Source organism: Alosa alosa, chromosome 7 (genome assembly GCF_017589495.1).
Source record: "Alosa alosa isolate M-15738 ecotype Scorff River chromosome 7, AALO_Geno_1.1, whole genome shotgun sequence".
Lineage (NCBI taxonomy): Eukaryota > Metazoa > Chordata > Actinopteri > Clupeiformes > Clupeidae > Alosa > Alosa alosa.
The window spans coordinates 14,057,789-14,079,422 of record NC_063195.1 but is presented as its reverse complement, the minus strand read 5'-3'; the positions used below and the strand labels follow the sequence as shown (position 1 = coordinate 14,079,422).

At 40.4% G+C, this 21,634-nt stretch overlaps 3 protein-coding genes across 4 annotated transcripts in view; 2 read left to right on the top strand and 1 right to left on the bottom strand.

The window, feature by feature from the left end:
- LOC125298404 (complement C3-like) overlaps positions 1 to 1,142 on the top strand; it is a 63,908-nt gene extending 62,766 nt beyond the window's left edge. For both annotated transcript variants that reach the window (XM_048249112.1, XM_048249111.1), the window contains exon 40: positions 444 to 1,142. In XM_048249112.1, coding sequence (XP_048105069.1) covers positions 444 to 585 — 142 coding nt within the window. In that variant the 3' untranslated portion in view covers positions 586 to 1,142. The remainder of the gene's footprint in view (positions 1 to 443) is intronic.
- Positions 1,143 to 2,276: 1,134 nt separating this feature from the next.
- LOC125297901 (5-hydroxytryptamine receptor 3A-like) lies at positions 2,277 to 14,461 on the top strand. Its single transcript, XM_048248457.1, has 10 exons — positions 2,277 to 2,315; positions 2,529 to 2,595; positions 4,098 to 4,267; positions 7,438 to 7,482; positions 7,707 to 7,816; positions 8,339 to 8,508; positions 8,767 to 8,918; positions 9,599 to 9,809; positions 12,818 to 12,976; positions 13,249 to 14,461. Exons 2-10 carry the CDS (start codon positions 2,535 to 2,537, stop codon positions 13,509 to 13,511), a joined length of 1,341 nt encoding a protein of 446 aa, XP_048104414.1. The 5' UTR covers positions 2,277 to 2,315; positions 2,529 to 2,534; the 3' UTR covers positions 13,512 to 14,461.
- A 1,204-nt stretch (positions 14,462 to 15,665) lies between these two features.
- LOC125297050 (NACHT, LRR and PYD domains-containing protein 3-like) overlaps positions 15,666 to 21,634 on the bottom strand; it is a 29,496-nt gene continuing 23,527 nt past the window's right edge. The window contains exons 12-17 of the mRNA XM_048247195.1: positions 21,487 to 21,558; positions 19,510 to 21,313; positions 19,077 to 19,250; positions 17,123 to 17,287; positions 16,969 to 17,015; positions 15,666 to 16,803 (exon numbers count right to left, since the gene is read on the bottom strand). Coding sequence (XP_048103152.1) covers positions 16,256 to 16,803; positions 16,969 to 17,015; positions 17,123 to 17,287; positions 19,077 to 19,250; positions 19,510 to 21,313; positions 21,487 to 21,558 — 2,810 coding nt within the window. The 3' untranslated portion in view covers positions 15,666 to 16,255. The remainder of the gene's footprint in view (positions 16,804 to 16,968; positions 17,016 to 17,122; positions 17,288 to 19,076; positions 19,251 to 19,509; positions 21,314 to 21,486; positions 21,559 to 21,634) is intronic.

The window sequence follows — 21,634 nt, the reverse complement described above, 5'->3', positions numbered from 1 at the left end:
TAGAGTTATTATTATTATTTGTATTACTATTATTATTATCTATATTACTATTATTGTTGTATTGAATGCTTTGGCAACACTGTAAAATTTACATTCATGCCAATAAAGCTTGTTGAATTGAATTGAGTGAGTGAGTGAGTAGAGAGTGAGTAGGTGAGTGAGTGAGTAGGTGAGTGAGTGAGTGAGTGAATGAGTGCTGGTCGGCAGTGAGTGAGTGAGTGAGTGAGTGAGTGAGTGCTGGTCGGCAGTGAGTGAGTGCAGGTTGGCAGTAGGTGAGTGAGTGAGTGCTGGTCGGCAGTAGGTGAGTGAGTGACTGAGTGAGTGAGTGAGTCGTTTCTCTAGACCAGCAGAGGGCACTAAAGATAGTGTCGAGCAGGTTGGATGCTCATACCTGTGTTCATCTCTCTCCCCCTGTGTGTGTGCGTGTGTGTGTGTTTCTACAGTTTTAAGTACCTGCTAGGCCATGCCACCTGGTTGGAATACTGGCCAACTCGAGAAGAGGCCCAGACTCCAGAATACGTAGACACGTTTGTTGCCATTGAAGGCCTGTCAAATGACCTCAGCACCTTAGGGTGCTCCATGTGAACACTGTTTTCTAAAATACACATATCTCATATACACAATTTCATTCATTTCTTTTGCATAAAGGAAAGTAGGCGAGAGGCCGCACTATGCATATATACTCTTTTATTTGCATACACGTTTCGGCGTGTGCCTTCTTCAGTGTGCAACAAGGTAACAATGTAGCCCATCGTATATACCCACACCCATTAACACACCCATATGAACACCCGCCAATGCTGTTAAACTGATACACATTCCAATAATGTCACTAATGTTTCAAACACGTTAAATACAAAGATTATTGAACATATTAAAAGTGAACATACAATCCACATATGAATTCATAGGAAACAACTTAGTGACACATCTTCATTCATCCCATTCGGGATACATGTGTTAAAGTCAAAAATATACCAAGCCTCTCGCTGCAGGAGGCGGCACTCACTCACTGATTCATTTCTTTTGCCACATACCCAGCACTGTAAATGAGATATCCAGCTGTTATGAGATGCAATTATTTTGTCCTGAGAAAATGGGGACACCATTTTGAGTTTGAATAAACACAAGAATGAAAATGATTGGTGTTTTGCTCATTCATGATCTTTTACATTGCATCAGATTCAGTTGCAGAAAACATAGCATACCCCTTACGTAAATTAAGACGTTTCTTAAATGTCTGTATAAAGTCATATAATCACAACACATACTAAGGAAAACCGCTTAGAGTCCACATCAACGGGGCCAAAGCATTTGTTAGCAAAGTCTATATATACTGTACTCCTAAGTATTTCTGATATGTTGCTGATTGGATGATAAACGGCCACAGCTATGAAGAGAAATGACTGATAATGACTTACTCTTCTCTATTATTGTGTTACATGCTCCAAATGTAAAGCACTTTGAGCTGCATTACATGTTAAGACAATCTCCTCGTAGTTGTGTGTTACATGTTACTGTTGCATCACAAAGGTTAAGACAATCTCCTCGTAGTTGTGTGTTACATGTTACTGTTGCATCACAAAGGTTAAGACAATCTCCTCGTAGTTGTGTGTTACATTACAAGGATAATCTCAGTTATTTTGTTTTTTCCTCAGCCTTCTTATAATTAACTTTCTTTATCATGACAGCCCTTTTTTACTTTCATGTAATGTAATCCATCAAGAATTCTGTGTTTAGTCCTATAAATAATGACAGACGTGTTGCTCTCATGCTTGCCTAGGATGCTTGTGTGTTTGTAACCTGTGTGTTTGTGTCTTGAATTTCCCCTCGGGGATCAATAAAGTATCTATCTATCTATCTATCTATCTATCTATCTATCTATCTAAGCTGTCTCCGGCATCGTGAATAAAGCTTTGTACTCTGCCGTACGGTCGGCTTGACTGTGCTTTACTTTTTGCTTCTCAGTGGTAGTGTCAAATGTGTTGAGAGTGAGTGTGAGTGCGAGTGTGGTTTGCATATGAATTATTGTAGTAGGTGTGCGGCTATGTAAATCATCAAGTGTAGGTGTATGTAGGTGTCTGTGTGTACTGTAGGTGTGTGGGTTCGTGGGTGGGTGTGTACTATAGGTGTGTGTGTGTGTGGGGGGCATATGCATCTCTTGACAGTTATTCTCTGTCACCTATCTGGCTGATAGTTGCCATGGACACCAAGACCTTGTGCAGCACAGCTAACTGTGCTCTGCAAAATCCACTTAGCATTCAGCTGCACACGCCTGGAAACACAGACGCAGAGAAGCTTTACACAGACTCCTGGTAGGACATCAAACCTTTAAATATACTCTATTATATTATATATTATATTTATCATAGACTCTACCATTTATCTTCTATTTCTCATCCAAGTAGCATAAACTCTTTATTTTGTTTATTAATTCACTTGTTCATTCTTATATTAGTGTTATTCTTCACCCTGCTGGCTTTCTGTAAACCACTTAACATGTGCTCAGTGTGGCCTTGTTTCTACAGCGTCACATGTCTGTTTGCTACAGGGAAGTGTTGCTGTGGATGGCTGCTTTGGTTCATTATTTGCCAGGTGGGCTGCTTAAACAAACACTGTACTTCTCTACCCTCCACACATAGACACTCTTTCTTAACACAGGGGCACCACAAGGATATGTTTTGTCCCCTATTCTATACACCAATAACTCCTCAGACCACACCTTTTTAAATACGCTGATGATACAGCATTCGTGTTTTTTTTTTTATTCTAATACTGCAATTCGTGCTTGTGGACATCAATCACCTATCTTCTGTCCTTCTATTTCAAGTTATCATGAGTGTCATTTGATTAAATAATCACAACAAATGCTAATAAATGAAAACAGAATAGGCTTTTGTGCTATAGGCTAACGTTACAGGTCACTTAGGCTAACTCCCGTATGTCAAAATAAACTGATTTGATCCTAATAGTTTAGCGATCACAGACAACAACAACTAGAGGGCTTTGAGAGGGAGGTGCAGGGTTTTATCAAATGGTGTTCAGACAATTTCCTTGTGGTTAATGCGAAGAAAACAAAGGAGATGACCATAGACTTTAATAAAAAGGGATTTATAGTTCCACTCTCAAATATAAATGCGTAGTGGTAGAGCAGGTCACAACATACACATATCTGGTTGTTGAAATAGACAATAACTGTTAAAACTGACTTTAAAACTGACTTCTAAGGAATGTGCACAAAATAAGTCCAAAAAGTTGCAGAAGAGGAGGTTTTTTCTAAGGAAACTTAAACATTTTAGAATAGACAGCTGTATTCTTCAGATGTTTTACAAAGCTCTCTTGCAGTCGCAGAGTGTCTAATTGTTTGCCCTTATTTGTGCCTTAGGTAACATGTACTGTATGTTAAGGACCAAAATAAACTTTTTTGGAATATTAAATATTCAATCTGTAGCTCAATTGTACAATGACCTTTGTCTAAAAGAGACAGAACAACATTTAAATGATTCAACCCACCCTCATGCATCAGAATTTCTTAAGAAGCAACAGGTCAAGTGGCAGAAATTAGGACCAGAAGGTACAGCATTCTTTTGTGCTTACAGCAATTAGACTGTACAACAATAGACTTAAACATTCTTAGGCATTTTAAACTATGAGCATACTGTATATATCAACACTTAACTAGTTTACTTATTCACACATGCTTGTCATGCTTCTTCAATGTTTACTGCTTTGTCTGTCTTGTCCTTGTTCTTTAATGTTTTAATGTTTTTTTGTATTTATGTTTTTATTGTTATGCAGTTGGCTGTATAACAATGGAGCGTGTAATGGTGACCACATGAATTTCCTACCTGTGGATAATAAAGTTTACCTTGACCTTGACACACACACACACACACACACACACACTGTCCTTTATGGTTCTCTATTCCAAAGAGACCCTTTCAAGAGAGTTCCATTATCAGCATCATAGTTGGCCCCACAAGACTTCCTTTTTAACATTCCATATGTTATCTTAATGGAGAGGAAGTAGATTGTTCAAGCATTGTTTTTGTTTTTATTGTTGAAAGGGTCTATACTGTTGACTATCCTTTCCACAGGCATGCATTGTGACATCCCAAATTCCAGTGCAGACCCCGCCTCCCTGGCACTCAGCCAGTGGTTGTCTTCCTTTCTGGACTCAGAGGCAGCCCAGCTCAGGCCTGTCCGTGATTGGCAGAGGAGTGTGTCAGTCAAAGTTGACCTGAGCATCCAGAGTGTGCTTGATGTGGTAAAGTATCAAAGTAAAAGACAAAAGAATACAACTGGAAGTATTTTACTGTATGTCTAATGATGCACATGGAAGGCAGCAATGCTGTTTCAAATTAAACGGTATTAGAAGCCCATGAACATAAGACATATGGTCATGCACTCAACACTATAGTAATAGTATACTATAGTATAGTAATAGTGTGTCCAAACACAACTGTGTTAATAGTGTGTCCAACACAACTGTGTTAATAGTGCATCCAACACAATTGTTTTAATAATGTGTCCAACACAAGTGTTTTGTATCCAACACAAGTGTTTTAATAATGTGTGTCCAACACAATGTTTTAATAATGTGTCTGTAGCAGATGTTAAGTGGTTAGCACCAGTTGAATGCACAGGGCAAGATGAATGAAGTACACACACAGCAGGATGGGGTATCTGCAACTATTTACTGGGCACAGAATGGGGCACAAAGGGGCACTTTAGAATGCGCACACGCACAGCAGTCTCGTTCCCATTCCTCCTTACAGCATCCACTTTGCAACTCATACAGTATACCAGTAATTATAAATATTAAGTTATACATATGATAATAATTAGATATGAATGACAAAGATAGCCTACAATATAATACAGTACAGAAGTTATAGGCCTACAATACAATAAATAAATATAAACAAACTCATATATAATACGGGTAGGCCCCTTAGCTTTATACTGTAGCGTCGGTGGATGTACATGTTTAACGTGAATGAGTGTCTCCCAGAATGCAGTGCGAGTGAATGCTAGAAGGTGTAATGTCGATTATAATAGTTGTAGATACGTTTAGCATGTTGTGTATTTGTTAGCGTGTTAGTCTCTTTGGTTGTACCTCATGTGTTTATCCTCGTGTGGATATGTGTGGTAAACCCTTATTGTGTGTTACATGTGCGGCTGAGACTACCCCTGTGTTGCCATATGAAGTTAATCGTATGTCTGGTTATATCTGAGTCTTCCTGTTTCAATATCTGGCCGACCTGCCAAAGGTGAATGTTGTTTGAGGGTGAGATCGCTACAATACTATGCTTTTATCATAGGCTTTGGCTTAATACAGAGTATACATAGAATTAATCATGTAATATAATAACTATACATAGTGGCGTTATAGCCTACAGCAATGTAAATGTGACAGAACCCACTATATATTAAAAGAAAACCGTTAGACATTTCATACCTGGGCACAAAGGGGCACTTTAGAATGCGCACACGCACAGCAGTCTCGTTCCCATTCCCTACACAAAGTAACGGCAAATACCATAGACTATACAGTCTATCTATGGCAAATACCAATGAAACGCTAATAACGGTAAAAACTAATTTAACTATTTTCGAAGCTTCAAATATTACGAATAACACATACAATATGATAATGTATACAACAGAAAGTTATGACATCGTTTTCACTCGTTGTGGGCTGATAACTTTATGTACAATATAATTGTTTAGGCTACGGCATGTATAAGACACTATGAACGCTAAAGTTATTGATTTCTCATACACATTCGCTAAAACAAGGTTACAAGTGATTAATTAATACTTCTAAAAGATCATGACATTGTTTTCAAGTGATTTCTATTCAAGAACAAGACTTTTAAATAAATAATTAATGCCGTTTCTATTGGAGGAAAATGATAGTGGCTTACCCCTTACAGCATCCACTTTGCAACTGGGGAATGCTGTAAACACTGGTTGCTTAGCAACATCGTGCAACACTTAGCACGAGATAATAATAATAGTAATTTATATATATATATATATATATATATATATATATATATATATATATATATATACAATCATTAATAATATGCATTGATTTGATGAAATTCACCACAAAAATTAAATAAAACAATAGACAAAGTATTTCACTGCTACATGTCCAACACAAGTGTTTTAATAATGTGTCCAACACAAGTGTTTTAATAATGTGTCCAAACACAAGTGTGTTAATAGTGTGTGTCCAACACAAGTGTTTTTAATAATGTGTCCAAACACAAATGTTTTAATAATGTTTCCAAACACAAGTGTGTTAATAGTGTGTGTCCAACACAAGTGTTTTTAATAATGTGTCCAAACACAAGTGTATTAATAGTGTGTGTTCAACACAAGTGTTTTAATAATGTGTGTACAACAGAAGTGTAAATAGTGTGTTTTAATACAAAACAAGTGTTTTAATAATGTGTCCAAACACAAGTGTTTTAATTAATACAAGTGTGTGTGTCCAACACAAGTGTTTTATGAGAAGAATGATTGTGTGTTAATGTCTCTACATACAGGTACATCATTGTGTTTTTATTTACACATTTGTTTGTTCTCTACATACAGGTACATCATTGTGTTTTTATTTACTTATTTGTTGTTCTCTACATGAGGTAATCATGAGCGTTTTTATTTACTCTATGTTCTCTACATACAGGTACATCATTGTGTTTTTATTTACTTATTTGTTGTTCTCTACATACAGGTACATCATTGTGTTTTTATTTACTTATTTGTTCATTGTGTTTTTATTTACTTATTTGTTGTTCTCTACATACAGGTACATCATTGTGTTTTTATTTACTTATTTGTTGTTCTCTACATACAGGTACATCATTGTGTTTTTATTTACTTATTTGTTGTTCTCTACATACAGGTACATCATTGTGTTTTTATTTACTTATTTGTTGTTCTCTACATACAGGTACATCATTGTGTTTTTATTTACTTATTTGTTGTTCTCTACATACAGGTACATCATTGTGTTTTTATTTACTTATTTGTTGTTCTCTACATACAGGTACATCATTGTGTTTTTATTTACTTATTTGTTGTTCTCTACATACAGGTACATCATTGTGTTTTTATTTACTTATTTGTTGTTCTCTACATACAGGTACATCATTGTGTTTTTATTTACTTATTTGTTGTTCTCTACATACAGGTACATCATTGTGTTTTTATTTACTTATTTGTTGTTCTCTACATACAGGTACATCATTGTGTTTTTATTTACTTCAACAAAAGTGTTTTAATAATGTGTCCAAACACAAGTGTATTAATAGTGTGTGTCCAACACAAGTGTTTTAATGTGTGTACAACACAAGTGTAAATAGTGTGTCCAAGTCTTGTAGCGTAACCGGGAGTAACATGTTCACCTCCTGTCCGCAGGATGAGAAGAATGAGCGGTTGCTTCTCTATGTTCTCTACATACAGGTACATCATTGTGTTTTTATTTACTTATTTGTTGTTCTCTACATACAGGTACATCATTGTGTTTTTATTTACTTATTTGTTGTTCTCATGCTCTACTTTGTTTGAAGTAAGTTGTCATTATTTTTCCAAACTCTCATTTTTGTTGCCAAAACTATCAATGTGTTATGTGTGTTTCCCTCTGTCTTAATCTCTTTTCTCTGTTTTTTTCCTCTGTCATTCTATAGGGATGGGTGAATGAGCACTTAAGGTGGGATCCGTCAATGTTTGGAGGAGTCCAGCAGGTTACTGTTCCATCAGAGAGATTGTGGAGGCCAGATGTGATTCTCTTTGAGATGTGAGTGTACCGCAGCGCACCTTGCTTGTAAGACGACCTTACGCCTTTCCTTGCATTGCGCGCGACGCGACGCCTGCGCCTACGCCTTGCGCCGCACACACACACACACACACACACTCTGTGGGCAGCCGTGGCCTACTGGTTAGCACTTCGGACTTGTGACCGGAGGGTTGCAGGTTCGAACCCTGACCAGTAGGCACGGCTGAAGTGCCCTTGAGCAAGTCACCTAACCCCTCACTGCTCCCCGAGCGCCGCTCACTGCGCCGGGATTAGTGTGTGCTTCACCTCACTGTGTGTTCACTGTGTGCTGTTATCACTAATTCACGGATTGGAATAAATGCAGAGACCAAATTTCCCCTCACGGGATCAAAAGAGTATATATACACTTATACTCTCTCACACACACACACACACATGCACACAAAAAGACAGACATACGCACGGACAAGCACACTTTCACAAACTCAATCTGATTTACATAAATTAGTATATGATGGAGATATGCCGCCTTCTGTTGATTAGTGCAGGGATGGAGGATTATGATAGGTCCCCTCAAGTGTCAATCAGTCATGATGGGTGGGTGGAGCAATATCAGCCCCGCCTCCTGGAGTCCAGCTGTCCTCTCAACTTATTCCACTTCCCCCTGGATACACACATCTGCAATCTGACATTCATATCACAGGCACACACAGGTAAGACACACACACTTACATACACACACACACACACATGCACACTCTCTCTCACACACACAGACACACACACACACGCACACACACACACACTTACACACACACACACTCATCTAGCCAAAAGCAAAAACCGTTACCTGGTGGGCATATGGTTACAGAGAAACACACACACACACACACACACTGCAATCAGACATTCATATCACATACTCTCTCTCTCTCTCTCTCTCTCCCCCTCTCTCCTTGTCTTTCTTTCAGAAGGGGAAGTGGAGTTGTACTGGGGTCCTGGCATCTCTGGTGGACAGGGCGACGTCTCTTTCTCCAGAGGGGAGTGGGAGCTCACGTCTCTCACTGTCCACACAAACCCCCGGAGACGGAAACCGAATAACCGTCCTTCCATCAGCGCTCAGGTCAGTGAGAGAGAGACAGAGAGAGATAGAGAGAGAGAGAGATTGAAAGAGATATTTTAATTCTGTATTTTTTTTAGGAATTTAGAGTTTTGTGGACTGCGTGTGTGTGTGTGTGTGCACATCTGTATGAATTTGGTTTTGTGTGTGTGTGTGTGTCTACATCTGTATGCCTTTGAGTTTGTGTGGGTGTGTGTGTGTGTGTGTGTGTAACATTGTGTGCATGTGTGCGTGTGTGTGCGTGTGTGTGTGTGTGTGTGTAACATTGTGTGCATGTGTGCGTGTGTGTGTGCGCGTGTGGGGTCCTGGCATCTCTGGTGGACGTCGCCCTGTCCACCAGAGATGCCAGGAACCCAGTACAACTCTACTTCCCCTTCTGAAAGAAAGACAAGGAGAGAGAGAGAGAGAGAGAGAGAATGTGATATGAATGTCTGATTGCAGTGTGTGTGTGTGTGTGTGTGTGTGTGTGTGTGTGTGTGTGTGTGTGTAACATTGTGTGCATGTGTGCATGTGTGCGTGTGTATGCATATCTGTATGAATTTGGCTTTGTGTGTGTGTTTCTATATCTGTATGCATTTGAGTTTTTGTGTGTGTGTGTGTGCGTGTGCATCATTGTGTGTGCGTGTGTGTGCATGTGTGCGTGCGTGTGTGTGTGTGCATGTGTGTGTGTGTGTGCGTCACAGGTGACGGTGCGCAGACGTCCTCTTCTCTACGTGATGATGCTGCTGCTACCCACGTCGCTGCTGATACTGCTGGACCTCTTGTCCTTCCTCATCCCTGCCTACCTCAAGCAGCGCCTCAGCGTCACGGCGACCATCTTCACTGGCCACTTCATCTTCCTCATCGCCATCTTCACGCTCTTCCCGCCCTTCAGCATCAAGCTGCCTCTCATTGGTCAGTCTGAAAACCATCACCCTCCCCATTCAGCATCAAGCTGCCTCTCATTGGTCAGTCTGAAAACCATCACCCTCCCCATTCAGCATCGAGCTGCCTCTCATTGGTCAGTCTGAAAACCATCACCCTCCCCATTCAGCATCAAGCTGCCTCTCATTGGTCAGTCTGAAAACCATCACCCTCCCCATTCAGCATCAAGCTGTCTCTCATTGGTCAGTCTGAAAACCATCACTTTCACCATTTCATCAAGCTGCCTCTCATTGGTCAGTCTGAAAACCATCACCCTCCCCATTCAGAATCAAGCTGCCTCTCATTGGTCAGTCTGAAAACCATCACCCTCCCCATTCAGCATCAAGCTGCCTCTCATTGGTCAGTCTGAAAACCATCACTTTCACCATTTCATCAAGCTGCCTCTCATTGGTCAGTCTGAAAACCATCACCCTCCCCATTCAGAATCAAGCTGCCTCTCATTGGTCAGTCTGAAAACCATCACCCTCCCCATTCAGCATCAAGCTGCCTCTCATTGGTCAGTCTGAAAACCATCACCCTCCCCATTCAGCATCAAGCTGCCTCTCATTGGTCAGTCTGAAAACCATCACCCTCCCCATTCAGCATCAAGCTGCCTCTCATTGATCAGTCTGAAAACCATCACTTTCATTTTGTAAGATAGGTCTTGACAGTGTGGGTGTAAGAACTGTTTGGCCAGTGGTGGAAACTCTGGTAAACGAGCTTTTAACAGTAACAACATTCCAATCCAGATTAGTGAAGCCAAAAAGTTCCCATGCATTCTCTATGCCAGCGTTTCTCAAACTTTTTCAGACCAAGGACCACCTAACCAATAATAATAATAAAAAAAATGGTCTTTGCACATTGCTTATTGGGTCAGAGAATTCATATGATTTAAGTGGCGTAGCTTATATACAGTAAGCAGTCTTGCAGAACTGTTTGGATTCACATATAAGTTGGTTCAATATTTCAAACAACTCATCTATGTTATATTTTACCATGTCTGCTTGCGGACCACCAGTGGTCCCCAGACCACACTTTGAGAAACACTGCTCTATGCACGTCCAATAGCACAGGTGTCATATATTTTTGACTACTGGGGGAAACTGTGGCACTGTTCACAAGTAATGGGAATAACTTTTCTGATTCATTCTGTTTAGTTCTATACTTCTTAACTGTATATAAGTCAATTATTGACACTAAGAAGTGAAAAAAACATGCACACCTAAAAGGACAGTTATGCTGACAAGAATCACAAAAATGTAAACAGAGAACAGCTCCACTACTCTAACCTGTCCCACATTAAAATGTAGGGTCTAGGCCAGGGGCGGGCAAACTTTTTTGCTTAAGGGCCACATTGGGTTTTGAAAATTGCCCGGCGGGCCGCACAACAACCCCCCGCCACGACACACACATAAAAAAATACATTTTTTATAGCCTATAATTTAGTATGAAAAGTATTTGTTTTAAATTGTGAATTGCTAATTGTATGCTGTTTAACAAATGTATAAATTGTGCACTGTTGCTTTAAGACAGTCGCTTTAATTCACGTTTATTTCTCAATGATCTTCTGCCCATAGACATAATATACATAGACGCCGCATCGACCGCTGCTCCCTACTAGCGCTGACGAGATTTGGAGCCGCCATCTTGGACCAGTCATCCACTCCACTCAGTGTAATCTGTTTGGCCGGTGCAATGAGCTGTCAGCACACTAATTAATCATATCTCACTGAATACCGAACAGATTTTCACGCGTTTTTTTTTGCTGCAAAGGTCATACATGTAGCTATGATACAGGTCACATTGTTCGAAAATACAAAATACAACCAATAGTACGGTAATGTTAAATCTTACTTGTGAAAAGTAAATCCCCCCGAGTATGGTCCGCCGATTTGAGCAGGAACATGCTGCACAGTGCTGTCATCTTGTGTTTTCTGCTGCAACGCAATGAGGAGTATGACAGGTCCAAGATGGCGGCCGCATTTCTTGTTTCCAGCAGCCAATGCGGCGTCTATGTATATTATGTCTATGCTTCTGCCCGCTCCGCTATGGCTAGTGCTGTACCTACGGCTGGGCCCTCTCACAGTTTTTAAATGGTCAGTAGTGGGAACTACTGTTGCCTTCATGATTTCCTTTTAAAAGTTTTATATCACTTATCAACAATGACAAGCCAGAACCTGCGGCTCTCTCTCCCTCTCGTGAGTGCAGACGCGTTCCCAATTAAATGGATCGCATAATGTTCACGTTAGATCTGCGGCAAAGGATCATAACTAAGAGTTAACTTAGTTTAACATGATGTTATCTCTATTTAACATGATGTTTTGACTTGGACATTGTAAACGTTCTCTAAGGAGAGTGAAAAGCAGTTTGCAGTAAAGCTAACAATATGCCTGATAACCAAATGAAATGCTCGGCGGGCCGGATGAAAGTGCTTGGCGGGCCGGATCCGGATCCGGCCGCAGTTTGCCCACCCCTGGTCTAGGCACTCACCGTTCGCAGTGCTCAGTCCGAGGGGCGGGATAATCGGTTGTCTTTCAAATTCCCTCTGCATGCAATAGGACAGCGCTATGAGTCCCATGCGTTTCCCACCAGCGGAGCTAGTTGGCTAGTTCAAACTTTTGCCAACTTAATAAAAGCAACTTCGTGTCACACTGTTCGCCAACAGCAACATCCATCTTATTTGTTTTCAAGTAGCAGGGAATTCAAGCCAAACCGTTGCAACATTATTATTATCATTATGTTAAGCCCGCCTAACGACTCTATACACGATTTGATTGGCCTGATAGAAGTTTAATTTTTCGAGCTCACAAGCCAACGGAGAGTTGCTAGACTAGCCCTGGCAGCAAATGTAATTTGCTGCCGCTAGGGTGCGTCTAGATTTCTAGGCTACCACTACTCCATTTACTCAACAAGTTGTTGCCATTGTGTGTCCATACTCAATCTGATTAAACATATTATTTCTTTCTTTCTTTCTTTCTTTCATTCCCTGTCACCTTCAGAAGTCTACCTGTTTGGCTCTCTTGGGCTGCTAGCATGCAGCACCATGGAAACAGCTGTGGTTTTCCAGATAGCCAATGGGAAGTCTGAGTGGTTCAGGAAGAACATCTTTCCCAGCCTATTGTTGTTGAGTGGGCGGAGTCACTGGGAGACGATGATAGGTTCACTGTCATTCTCTTATTTATGAGTGTGTGTATCAAATGGGTTGATACATCAACATACAACAAACAACATACATCAAAATGTACATATTTTCATTGTTATTCTATCTCTATTTAGAATCAAGAGTGGTACTACTACTACTAATCATAATACCAAAAGTAATAAGAGCACACTTATTAATAATTCATTATTATCACTACATAAACATTTAGTCAGAGATTATGGATTTTTTTTCTCCAACAAAACATCTTTGCTCTGCCTCTCTATTTAGAGCCAGAAAGGGGGCGTTCAACAGGGGGGGCTGTTGATTCCGTGTCTACCTGTCATCATGGATCCCCGGGGCCTGCAGTCCAACTGCTGAGGGACCTGGTCCGGATCCGCCAGGACCTGCTCCAGATCCGACGAGAGCAGACGCTGCTGGACTTGTACAGAGAAGTGGGCTGCAGTGTGGACCGTGGCTACCTCTACCTGCACTGCCTGGTGCTCCTGCTAGGGGGCGCTGCACTGCTGAGAGAGTGGGATAAGCACGTGTAGCAAACCAACCGCCCACCACTACAGCAGACAGATGTCCAATAGGTTCTGCATACCGTATGCCTAGTTATCAGAAAAGTTTTACATCTCTTTACTGTCGGAATGGACACAAGCATGCTTAAAAATTGTGCCTGCTGGTAGTTTCTGCACCTATACTGCAGTCAGAGAACACCAAGTTCTGATATCTGTATCTGAAGAACTGTGGGCCTGTTGGCCATGAATAACTATGATGGATGTATAGATAGATAATTTTCCTGTATTTTTTAAAAAAGCTTTGGGCCTATTGGCCACGAAGGACTACCACAACTGTGGTAAATGTAAATAAGGTTTCAGCAACCATTTTTATTCTTTAAGAGCTGCACTATAAAAACCTTAAAGCCACAAAGGGCTTGTGTACTGTACCTGGACCTGATAGATGTCAGCATTGTGTTTAACTGGAGGCAGACTACAAGAGACCATAGACATCCTTATGTTGACGAACCACAGCTAAGCAACTTGTCTGGTACTGCTACACTCTCTATTGAATATTGATAGAAGCTAATTTTATATATAATTTAATAATATTACTCAAAAGTTTTGTAATCTGTGTTAAGACCATATTCACCGATTAAAACACACAATCCCTTCTTACAAAAATGTATATATCTTGCCATGCCGATGCTTAACAAATCTTCAGTTCACAATGAGGATCATCCAGTCATCTCCTACATGGATGGAATCATATTCATGGCATATCATTCAAATAAGCACTCATAAGCAAAGTACTAACTTTTCACTGTTGTTTTATTGATTTTTTTTTTAAACGGATATTTATCATTGAGTGGCATGCATTTCTGACTTGTAAGCGATAGAGAAAACTTAAAGATTATCAATTCCCCTCTTAACTAGATGTACTGCAGAGTGGTACAAAATATGACCGCCGCCCAGTCCAGCACATTTTTCCCACAAAAATAAGGCACACTGAAAGGCATATATGATTCTGTCTCACTGAATTGCAATATGCACACTCAATTCTCACTGGTATCTGCTAGACAACAAGTACCAAAACATGATTAGTTCATAGATTTCACATGTAAAATACATTTTATACAACCCCACCCCCATCTTGCCTGTTCATAATTCTGAGAAATTCTTGAATTGTGTGCATGTGTGAGTGTACATGTTATGTGTGTGTGTGTGTGCGTGCATGTGCTTGTGTGTGTGCCTGCGTATGTGCCTGTGTGTGTGCATGTGCATGCATGCGTACATATGTCTACTGTGTGAGTGTCATACGTATGATTACTGTGAATTTATGTGTGTGCGTGTGTATCTGTTTATGCACATGTGTGCATATGGAATGGGTTAACATTAACCTGACTCTCGCCAGATGAATTTCGTTCCGCCTAGCTCCACTCATCCATCTGGGATCGATCCATTGGAGAGGTGTTTCAGAAGGCTGGGCCTTATCAAAAATCCATGCATATGATTTGGATACGTCACATCTATGAAACTCCCGCCCTGCGTCCTGATTGGCTCTACCATAAAATCTGGTGCCGAAATCACTCTCAATGGAAGCGATCCCAGATGGATGTGAGTGGAGCTAGGCGGAACAAAATTCATCTGGCGAGAGTCAGATTAGGTTAACATGACCCCTGGAGGCAAACATCCGCAAAAAATTGGTCATCCTAGGCCCTACGGTTCTCAAGATATTCACAGAAAACTCTGTTGGTGTACGGTCACTAAATGTACACATAAATTATTTTATTGTATGGCCCCCCATGAACGAAAGTTCACGAAACATGCATTCGGAGGTTGTCATAATGATCCTACACTTTCCATTTTGTGCAGTTTTGACTATGTTAGGTCACAGATACCTACGATTACAACACCTCATTTTTACTTTTTTGTTTTTAACTAGGTGGCGCTATACATGAAATGAGTGGTTATGGAATGGGTTGACATGGCCCCTTAAGATCAACATACAAAAAAAGATGGTCCTCCTAAACCCTACGGTTCTCGAGATATTCACAGAAAACTGTGTCTGCCATACCCTCCTTTCAGAGGGTCCAGTCCAGCGGGGCTACAGATCAAAACGATGGTTCCATGCTATCCATGTGGGGCTACATGCCCACCAAGTTCCGTGAGAAAAAAAATAAAATACACAAATACAGCAAAACGTATCTGAGAATATCCATATGTTTCTGAAAGATATAAAAACTGTTAGAAATCAATAAGCAAAAATGTTGACTCATTCTATGACGGCCTGAATATTGCAGTCATTGTCCTCAACATCACTAAATTATTTCAACTCATCAAAACATGTTATTAACCAGAGACTGATGATGCAAACAATAAAAAAAGAACTTAGAAAGAGCATAACAATTAAATGACAATGTGAAATGTGAAAAACATTGGTATGAATACAGATACAAATACAGTCAAAAATATCAGAAAGCTGACCATTGGAAGTCATAGTCCTCTAAATAACTGAACAGTGATTTCCACTCAACAAAACATTATTAACCAGAGAATGTTGATGCAAACCAAAAAAACCTTAAAATCATTGATACAAACACACATACAGTCGAAAATATCAGAGAATTTCTGGTGGATAAAAGTTGGTAACAGCCGATTAGAAATCTTTACAAAAACTTCACAAACATATGCAGAAAAGCAGTGGAGGCATTCTGCAGCCTGACTACATCATGACCATTGAAGGTAATAGATCTTTGTGTTATTCAATAGTGATTGTAGCACAGCAAAGTATTTTAGGACTCACTATCCTGTCTCTTAGTATGCTCTTTGACTTGGCACAGAGTAACACTCTCCAAAACCTCAAATGCTGGGTAGAGTGGTTCAACAAATCTCGCAAGGAATGTGTGCAGGTGGGTCAGTGCTCCTGAGGAGATATTGTAGAAGGACAGGGTTCCACTTTTCCAGTCCAAGAACACTCCTAGACGCCCAGACTTAGAGCGAGGAGTTGAGATGGTTTCAGTGTTGTTATTGTGTTTGGCATCGAATGAGGTGATAAATTGCTCCAGACCCCAGGACTTCTTGTTGCATCCAATCCTATTATCATCTTGTCCGTCCCTGTGAATACTCTTGTACGCAACACCAATTGTAGCTCGTCCACTCCAGTCCACTTCCCAGTAAGCTTTCCCGGTCAGGCCCTCACTGCATAAGACCTGCTGACAGTGCTGGAATCGCTCTGGGTGATTTGGATATTTCTGGTCCTGCTTTTCCACACTAACCTTATGGTTCTTCCAACTTAACTTTTTGTGTGCTGTGTTTTGGTCTAAAGTGATTTTACAGGCATCTGAGAAAGTAATTATCAGTTGGGAGTCATTTTAAGTTTTAGGTTACTTGAGGTTAAGTATATCGAATTAAGGTTCAGATTAGTGGTGAAATAATCACAGAAAATATTATAGATATAGAGAAGACCTATGTCAAAAACAGAAACATGAATTGGATGGTCACTCACATTTTCGTAGTCCGGACTTCAACCAGTATTCTGCTTCACTGTCAAAACTATAAGAAAAAAACAGAAAGTATTCTTCAGGCCAGAGTAGTATTATTCTTTTGTAGTTTTGCAAACACATAACACTGGTTAACAAGCAAACATCTGCTTTCTTCACCTTATTGCACACCGTAGTTTCTTCTGTGTTTTAGAGAGTATGGCTTTTCCCTCAACCCCTGGGTAATTGCAACTCAGGTCAAGCTCTCTCAGATAAGAAGGATTGGAACGCAGAGCAGATGCCAGCGCCTTACAGCCAGTCTCTGTGATCCCACAGCAAGATAATCTAGAAAGGGACACACAGTACAACAGGATAAAGTGTGTAGTCTACAGGTTATTTTTTTATAGAATGGTTAATTAGGCAATAAGCCAGTCGAGTCCGTAGGTTACACTGATTCTACAACAGATAAGGGCCGTTGTTAACCCCCCTTAAAACCCCCGAAAGTAAGAAACTTACTTTCGGAAATTAAAGGCAGAGCAGCTAAAATCATTCTTCCGCCAATAAATATATTTCCTCTATCTGAATGGTTGCCAAGCAACGTTGAGACGCAGCTACTATCAAGTTATGGTAGCGCAGTAATATAGAAAGAAATGCGGGTCATTCCACGTCAATTCAACCAGGGCCCACGCACTTAGGTCTCAAAAAATTCTGAAAAAATGACCAGGTGTACCCATGTTACCCAGGAGACACACTGTAAAATGACTCTTATGTAAGATCAATACTTTCCAAGATACAGCCAGTTTTACAGGGGGAGGGGGGTGTCGATTTTGTTCGGGCTCTTTTTTTTGTCAAAGTTCACAAGCCCAAAGCGCAAGAACTAAAACATGTAGGAAGCTCAAATTTTGCATGCTGGTACATAAATAGGAATAGCATGTAGCAAAATCATCACGTTTGGTCTGGATAATCCTGCATGGTCATAGCTGTCCCTCAAAGTTGATACAAATGGTATTGGAGTTTTTGGCTGGGCTCTGTTTAAGCCTTCAGAAGACATATTTGTACTCAACATAGGCTCTTGATTTATTTTCCTTACTGAGATAAGTAGAAACACTCACACAAAAAACAATGAACAGAAAATAAATTCCTTCAGGGTCTGAACAGCAGACCTTAGAAGTCTAAATTTGGTCAAATTGGTGTTTTCAAAAAGAAGGGATCATGGAGAATAAGGAAAAACATATTTAAAAAAATCTTTGTATATTCCCACAAGGTGTTTGGGTGCTCTGAAAATGATAACCAAAATGATTTTTCAGACTTGTGAGGTCTGCTGTTCAGACCCTGAAGGGATTTATTTTCTGTTCATTGCTTTTTGTGAGAGTGTTTCTACTTATCTCAGTAAGGAAAATAAATCAAGAGCCTATGTTGAGTACAAATATGTCTTCTGAAGGCTTAAACAGAGCCCAGCCCAAAACTCCAATAAAATTTGTATCAACTTTGAGGAACAGCGATGACCATGCAGGATTATCCAGACCAAACGTGACGATTTTGCTACATACTATTCCTATTTATGGAATTCCCCCTCCCCCTGTAAAACTGGCTGTATCTTGGAAAGTATTGATCTTACATAAGAGTAATTTTACAGTGTCTCCTGGGTAACATAGGTAGACCTGGTAATTTTTTCAGATTTTTTTGAGACCTAAGTGCGTGGGCCCTGGTTGAACTGACGTGGAATGACCCGGTCAAGGTGTATATTTATTCGGGATTTTACAACGGCATCGAATGTGATTCAGCCAATCACAATCAAGGACTGGAACTATCACTTTTAGATTTTTTTTTATAGAATTGTGTAATAAAAGTATCGTTCCGTAGTGATGGCACCCTTTCTTCTCTAGAAGACTTTGAACAAAGTGGGTCATTACATTGAAAATGTATGCAAATCTAGACTGCCAATTGGAAATCCTGGATGTATCCTAGAACTCTAGGCAAAGACATTTACTGTAATTCAACACATGTATACGGTCAAACTTTAACGGTCATGTGCATTGTAAAATAATTACAAATTGTAAATTTGAGAAAAAAGGTAAGAATGCCCATTTCTTCCCTCAGTTTCTCCAGTTTACAAATGATTTTTTCTTGTTACCTCAGTTTCTCCAGTTTACAGTTTGTACTTTTCAGTCCAGAACAGAGAATCTTAATCCCGGAATCCTGAAGATCGTTGTCACTCAGGTCCAACTCTCTCAGCGCTGAGTCTGCAGACTGTAATGCTGAGGCCACAGTGTCACAGGAGTTCTCTGTGAGCTTACAGCCAGCAAGGCTGTGGAAAGGCACACATCGGAATTTGATTGAACTGCATACAATTTCACAAGTAGTATCTATTTTTTCCTGATAACATTTCATTCAGGGTACAAATTAGTAAATGTAACTCAGGTTTATAGGCCAAGGGTACTTGCGTATTCAAGAACTTGGTCTCTGCATTTATCCCATCCATGAACACTATATACTATTACAAATACTAGTATTTTCCCCCCATATATTCTAGTCAGGGCACAACCATATATAGTTAAGTCACTCACTCAGCCTTACGGCAGTTTTTCACAGCTGGAACCAGCCTCTTGCGACCCTCATCAGATGTGTTGTACTTCTTCAGGTCAAACTCATCCTGAATATCATCAGAGAGATTAAGCATGTAGGCTAGAGCAGAGCAATGTGCCAGTGACAACATTTTGACTGAGCCTGAATTCTCCGAGTTCAAAAATCCCTGGACTTCCTCATGGACCGAGCGGTCATTCATTTCACTGAGGCAGTGGAAGAGATTCATGCACCTTTCCGCTGAGATATTCCTCCTCTGTACTTTCTTGAGGTTGCTGATGATTCTTCCCATGGTTTCTGGATCAGATTCTGAACGGGGGAGGAGGCCGCCTAAAATCCTTTGATTGGACTCCAGTGAGATGCCATGAAGAAATCTGACGAACAGGTCGTAGTGACCATTTTTACTGTCCAGTGCTTTGTTGACTGCCATTTTCAGAAAATCGTCCAGTTTCAAATCATCAGACATAGGTTTGTTCTTCTGAGCCAGAAACATCTTGATAGGTTTTAGGTTCATGCTTAAATAGCAGTGAAATGCAAAGAAGGCAGCAAGGAACTCCTGGATGCTAAGATGCACAAAGTAGTACATCTTCTCGTGCAAGTTGTTGACATAACAGTCAGATTCCTCCTTTAAGATCTCTGTGCACATCCCAGAGACAAGAGGATCATTGGCACCAATTCCACATTCCTTAAGGTCCTCTTCATAGAAAATTACTCGGTCCTTGTCCAGTTGTGTAAAGGCTAGCTTGGCAATTTTCAAAATGACACTGTTACACTCTAGAAGTTTCTGCCTGTTCATTTCACTTGCATCATAGGTCTTTTTGTGTGTCCTGTCAGTCTGGATGAGCAGGAAGTTGCAATACATACTGGTAAGGGTTTTGGGAATTTCACTGCGGTCTTCCTGAGCAAGCATTTTCTGGAAAACCGTTGCCGTGATCCAGCAAAACAGAGGGATGTGGCACATGGTGTAGAGGATGCGTGATGCTTCGATATGTGAAATGATGGTCTTGGCCAGGGCAGGGTCACTGATTCTCTTGTGGAAATACTCCTTCTTCTGTTCGTCATTGAAACCTCGGACTTCTGTTATCTGGTCAATGTGCGATAATAGAGCCTGGGTAACAGCTGCTGGCCGTGAGGTGATCCAAAGGAGAGAAGACTCGAACAGCTTCCCTTTAATGAGGCTTGAGATTAGGAGGTCCACTGTGGTGGACATGTGCATGTCTGTTACCATCTTCTTGGAAAAGTCCAAACGAAATCTGCTTTCATCCAGGCCATCAAGAATGAAGAGTGTTTTATCGCTGTCGTAGATATCTGGATTGTTAAGATTGTTCAGTTCTCGATGGAACTCAACAAGAAGTTCATGAAAGCTAAATTCTCCTGTAAGCAAACTGAGCTCCCGAAATGGTAGGACAAAGATAAACTTTACATTGTGGTTGGCTTCTTCCTCCGCCCAGTCAAGAATGAACTTATGCACACAAACTGTTTTTCCTATGCCAGCATTCCCTTTGGTCAACACGGTCCTGGTGCCTCTATCTTGCTGAAAAAGACTGTTGCATTCAATTTCTTTACCATGTCTTGATTGCATCTTGGTAGCTGAATCTATCTGGGTGATTTCATGCTCATTAACAACCCTAGTCTCTCCCTCAGTGATGTAGACTTTTGTGTAGATTTGGTTTAAGAGTTTCTTCTCCTGTCTATTTTCATTGCCCTCCATGATATATTGTACTTTTCTTTTCATTTTGTCCTTCAGGACATTTGAAATTCTCTCTTGTGCAGAATCCACATTTGCATCTGTTTTGAGATGGAAGAAATAGATGACTAAACAAATAAACAAGGAAATGAACAGTATAATTGCATTGCCATATTCATATACATGCAAATGAATGTGTTATTGTGTGAGTGTGTGTATTGCAGTTAATATGCCACTGGACCCAATGGTGAAACAGTTGACATTAGGTAATTACCCAATCCTTGCTGCACACCTCCGTTAGCTCCAGTGACATTCACCTTGACCCCACCAACCACTTTGCCCAGACCTGGAGAGAGAGAGATAGAGATAGAGATAGAGAGAGAGAGAGAGAGAGAGAGAGATAGAAAGAAGAAAGAAAGAAA

Coding starts and splice junctions, on each gene's coding strand:
- LOC125297901 (XM_048248457.1), top strand. CDS start 2,535: ATGTCTGTTTGCTACAGGGAAGTGTTGCTGTGGATGGCTGCTTTGGTT. Junction 8,509..8,766: donor CATATCACAGGCACACACAG/GTAAGACACACA, acceptor TCTTTCTTTCAG/AAGGGGAAGTGGAGTTGTAC. Junction 9,810..12,817: donor CATCAAGCTGCCTCTCATTG/GTCAGTCTGAAA, acceptor TGTCACCTTCAG/AAGTCTACCTGTTTGGCTCT.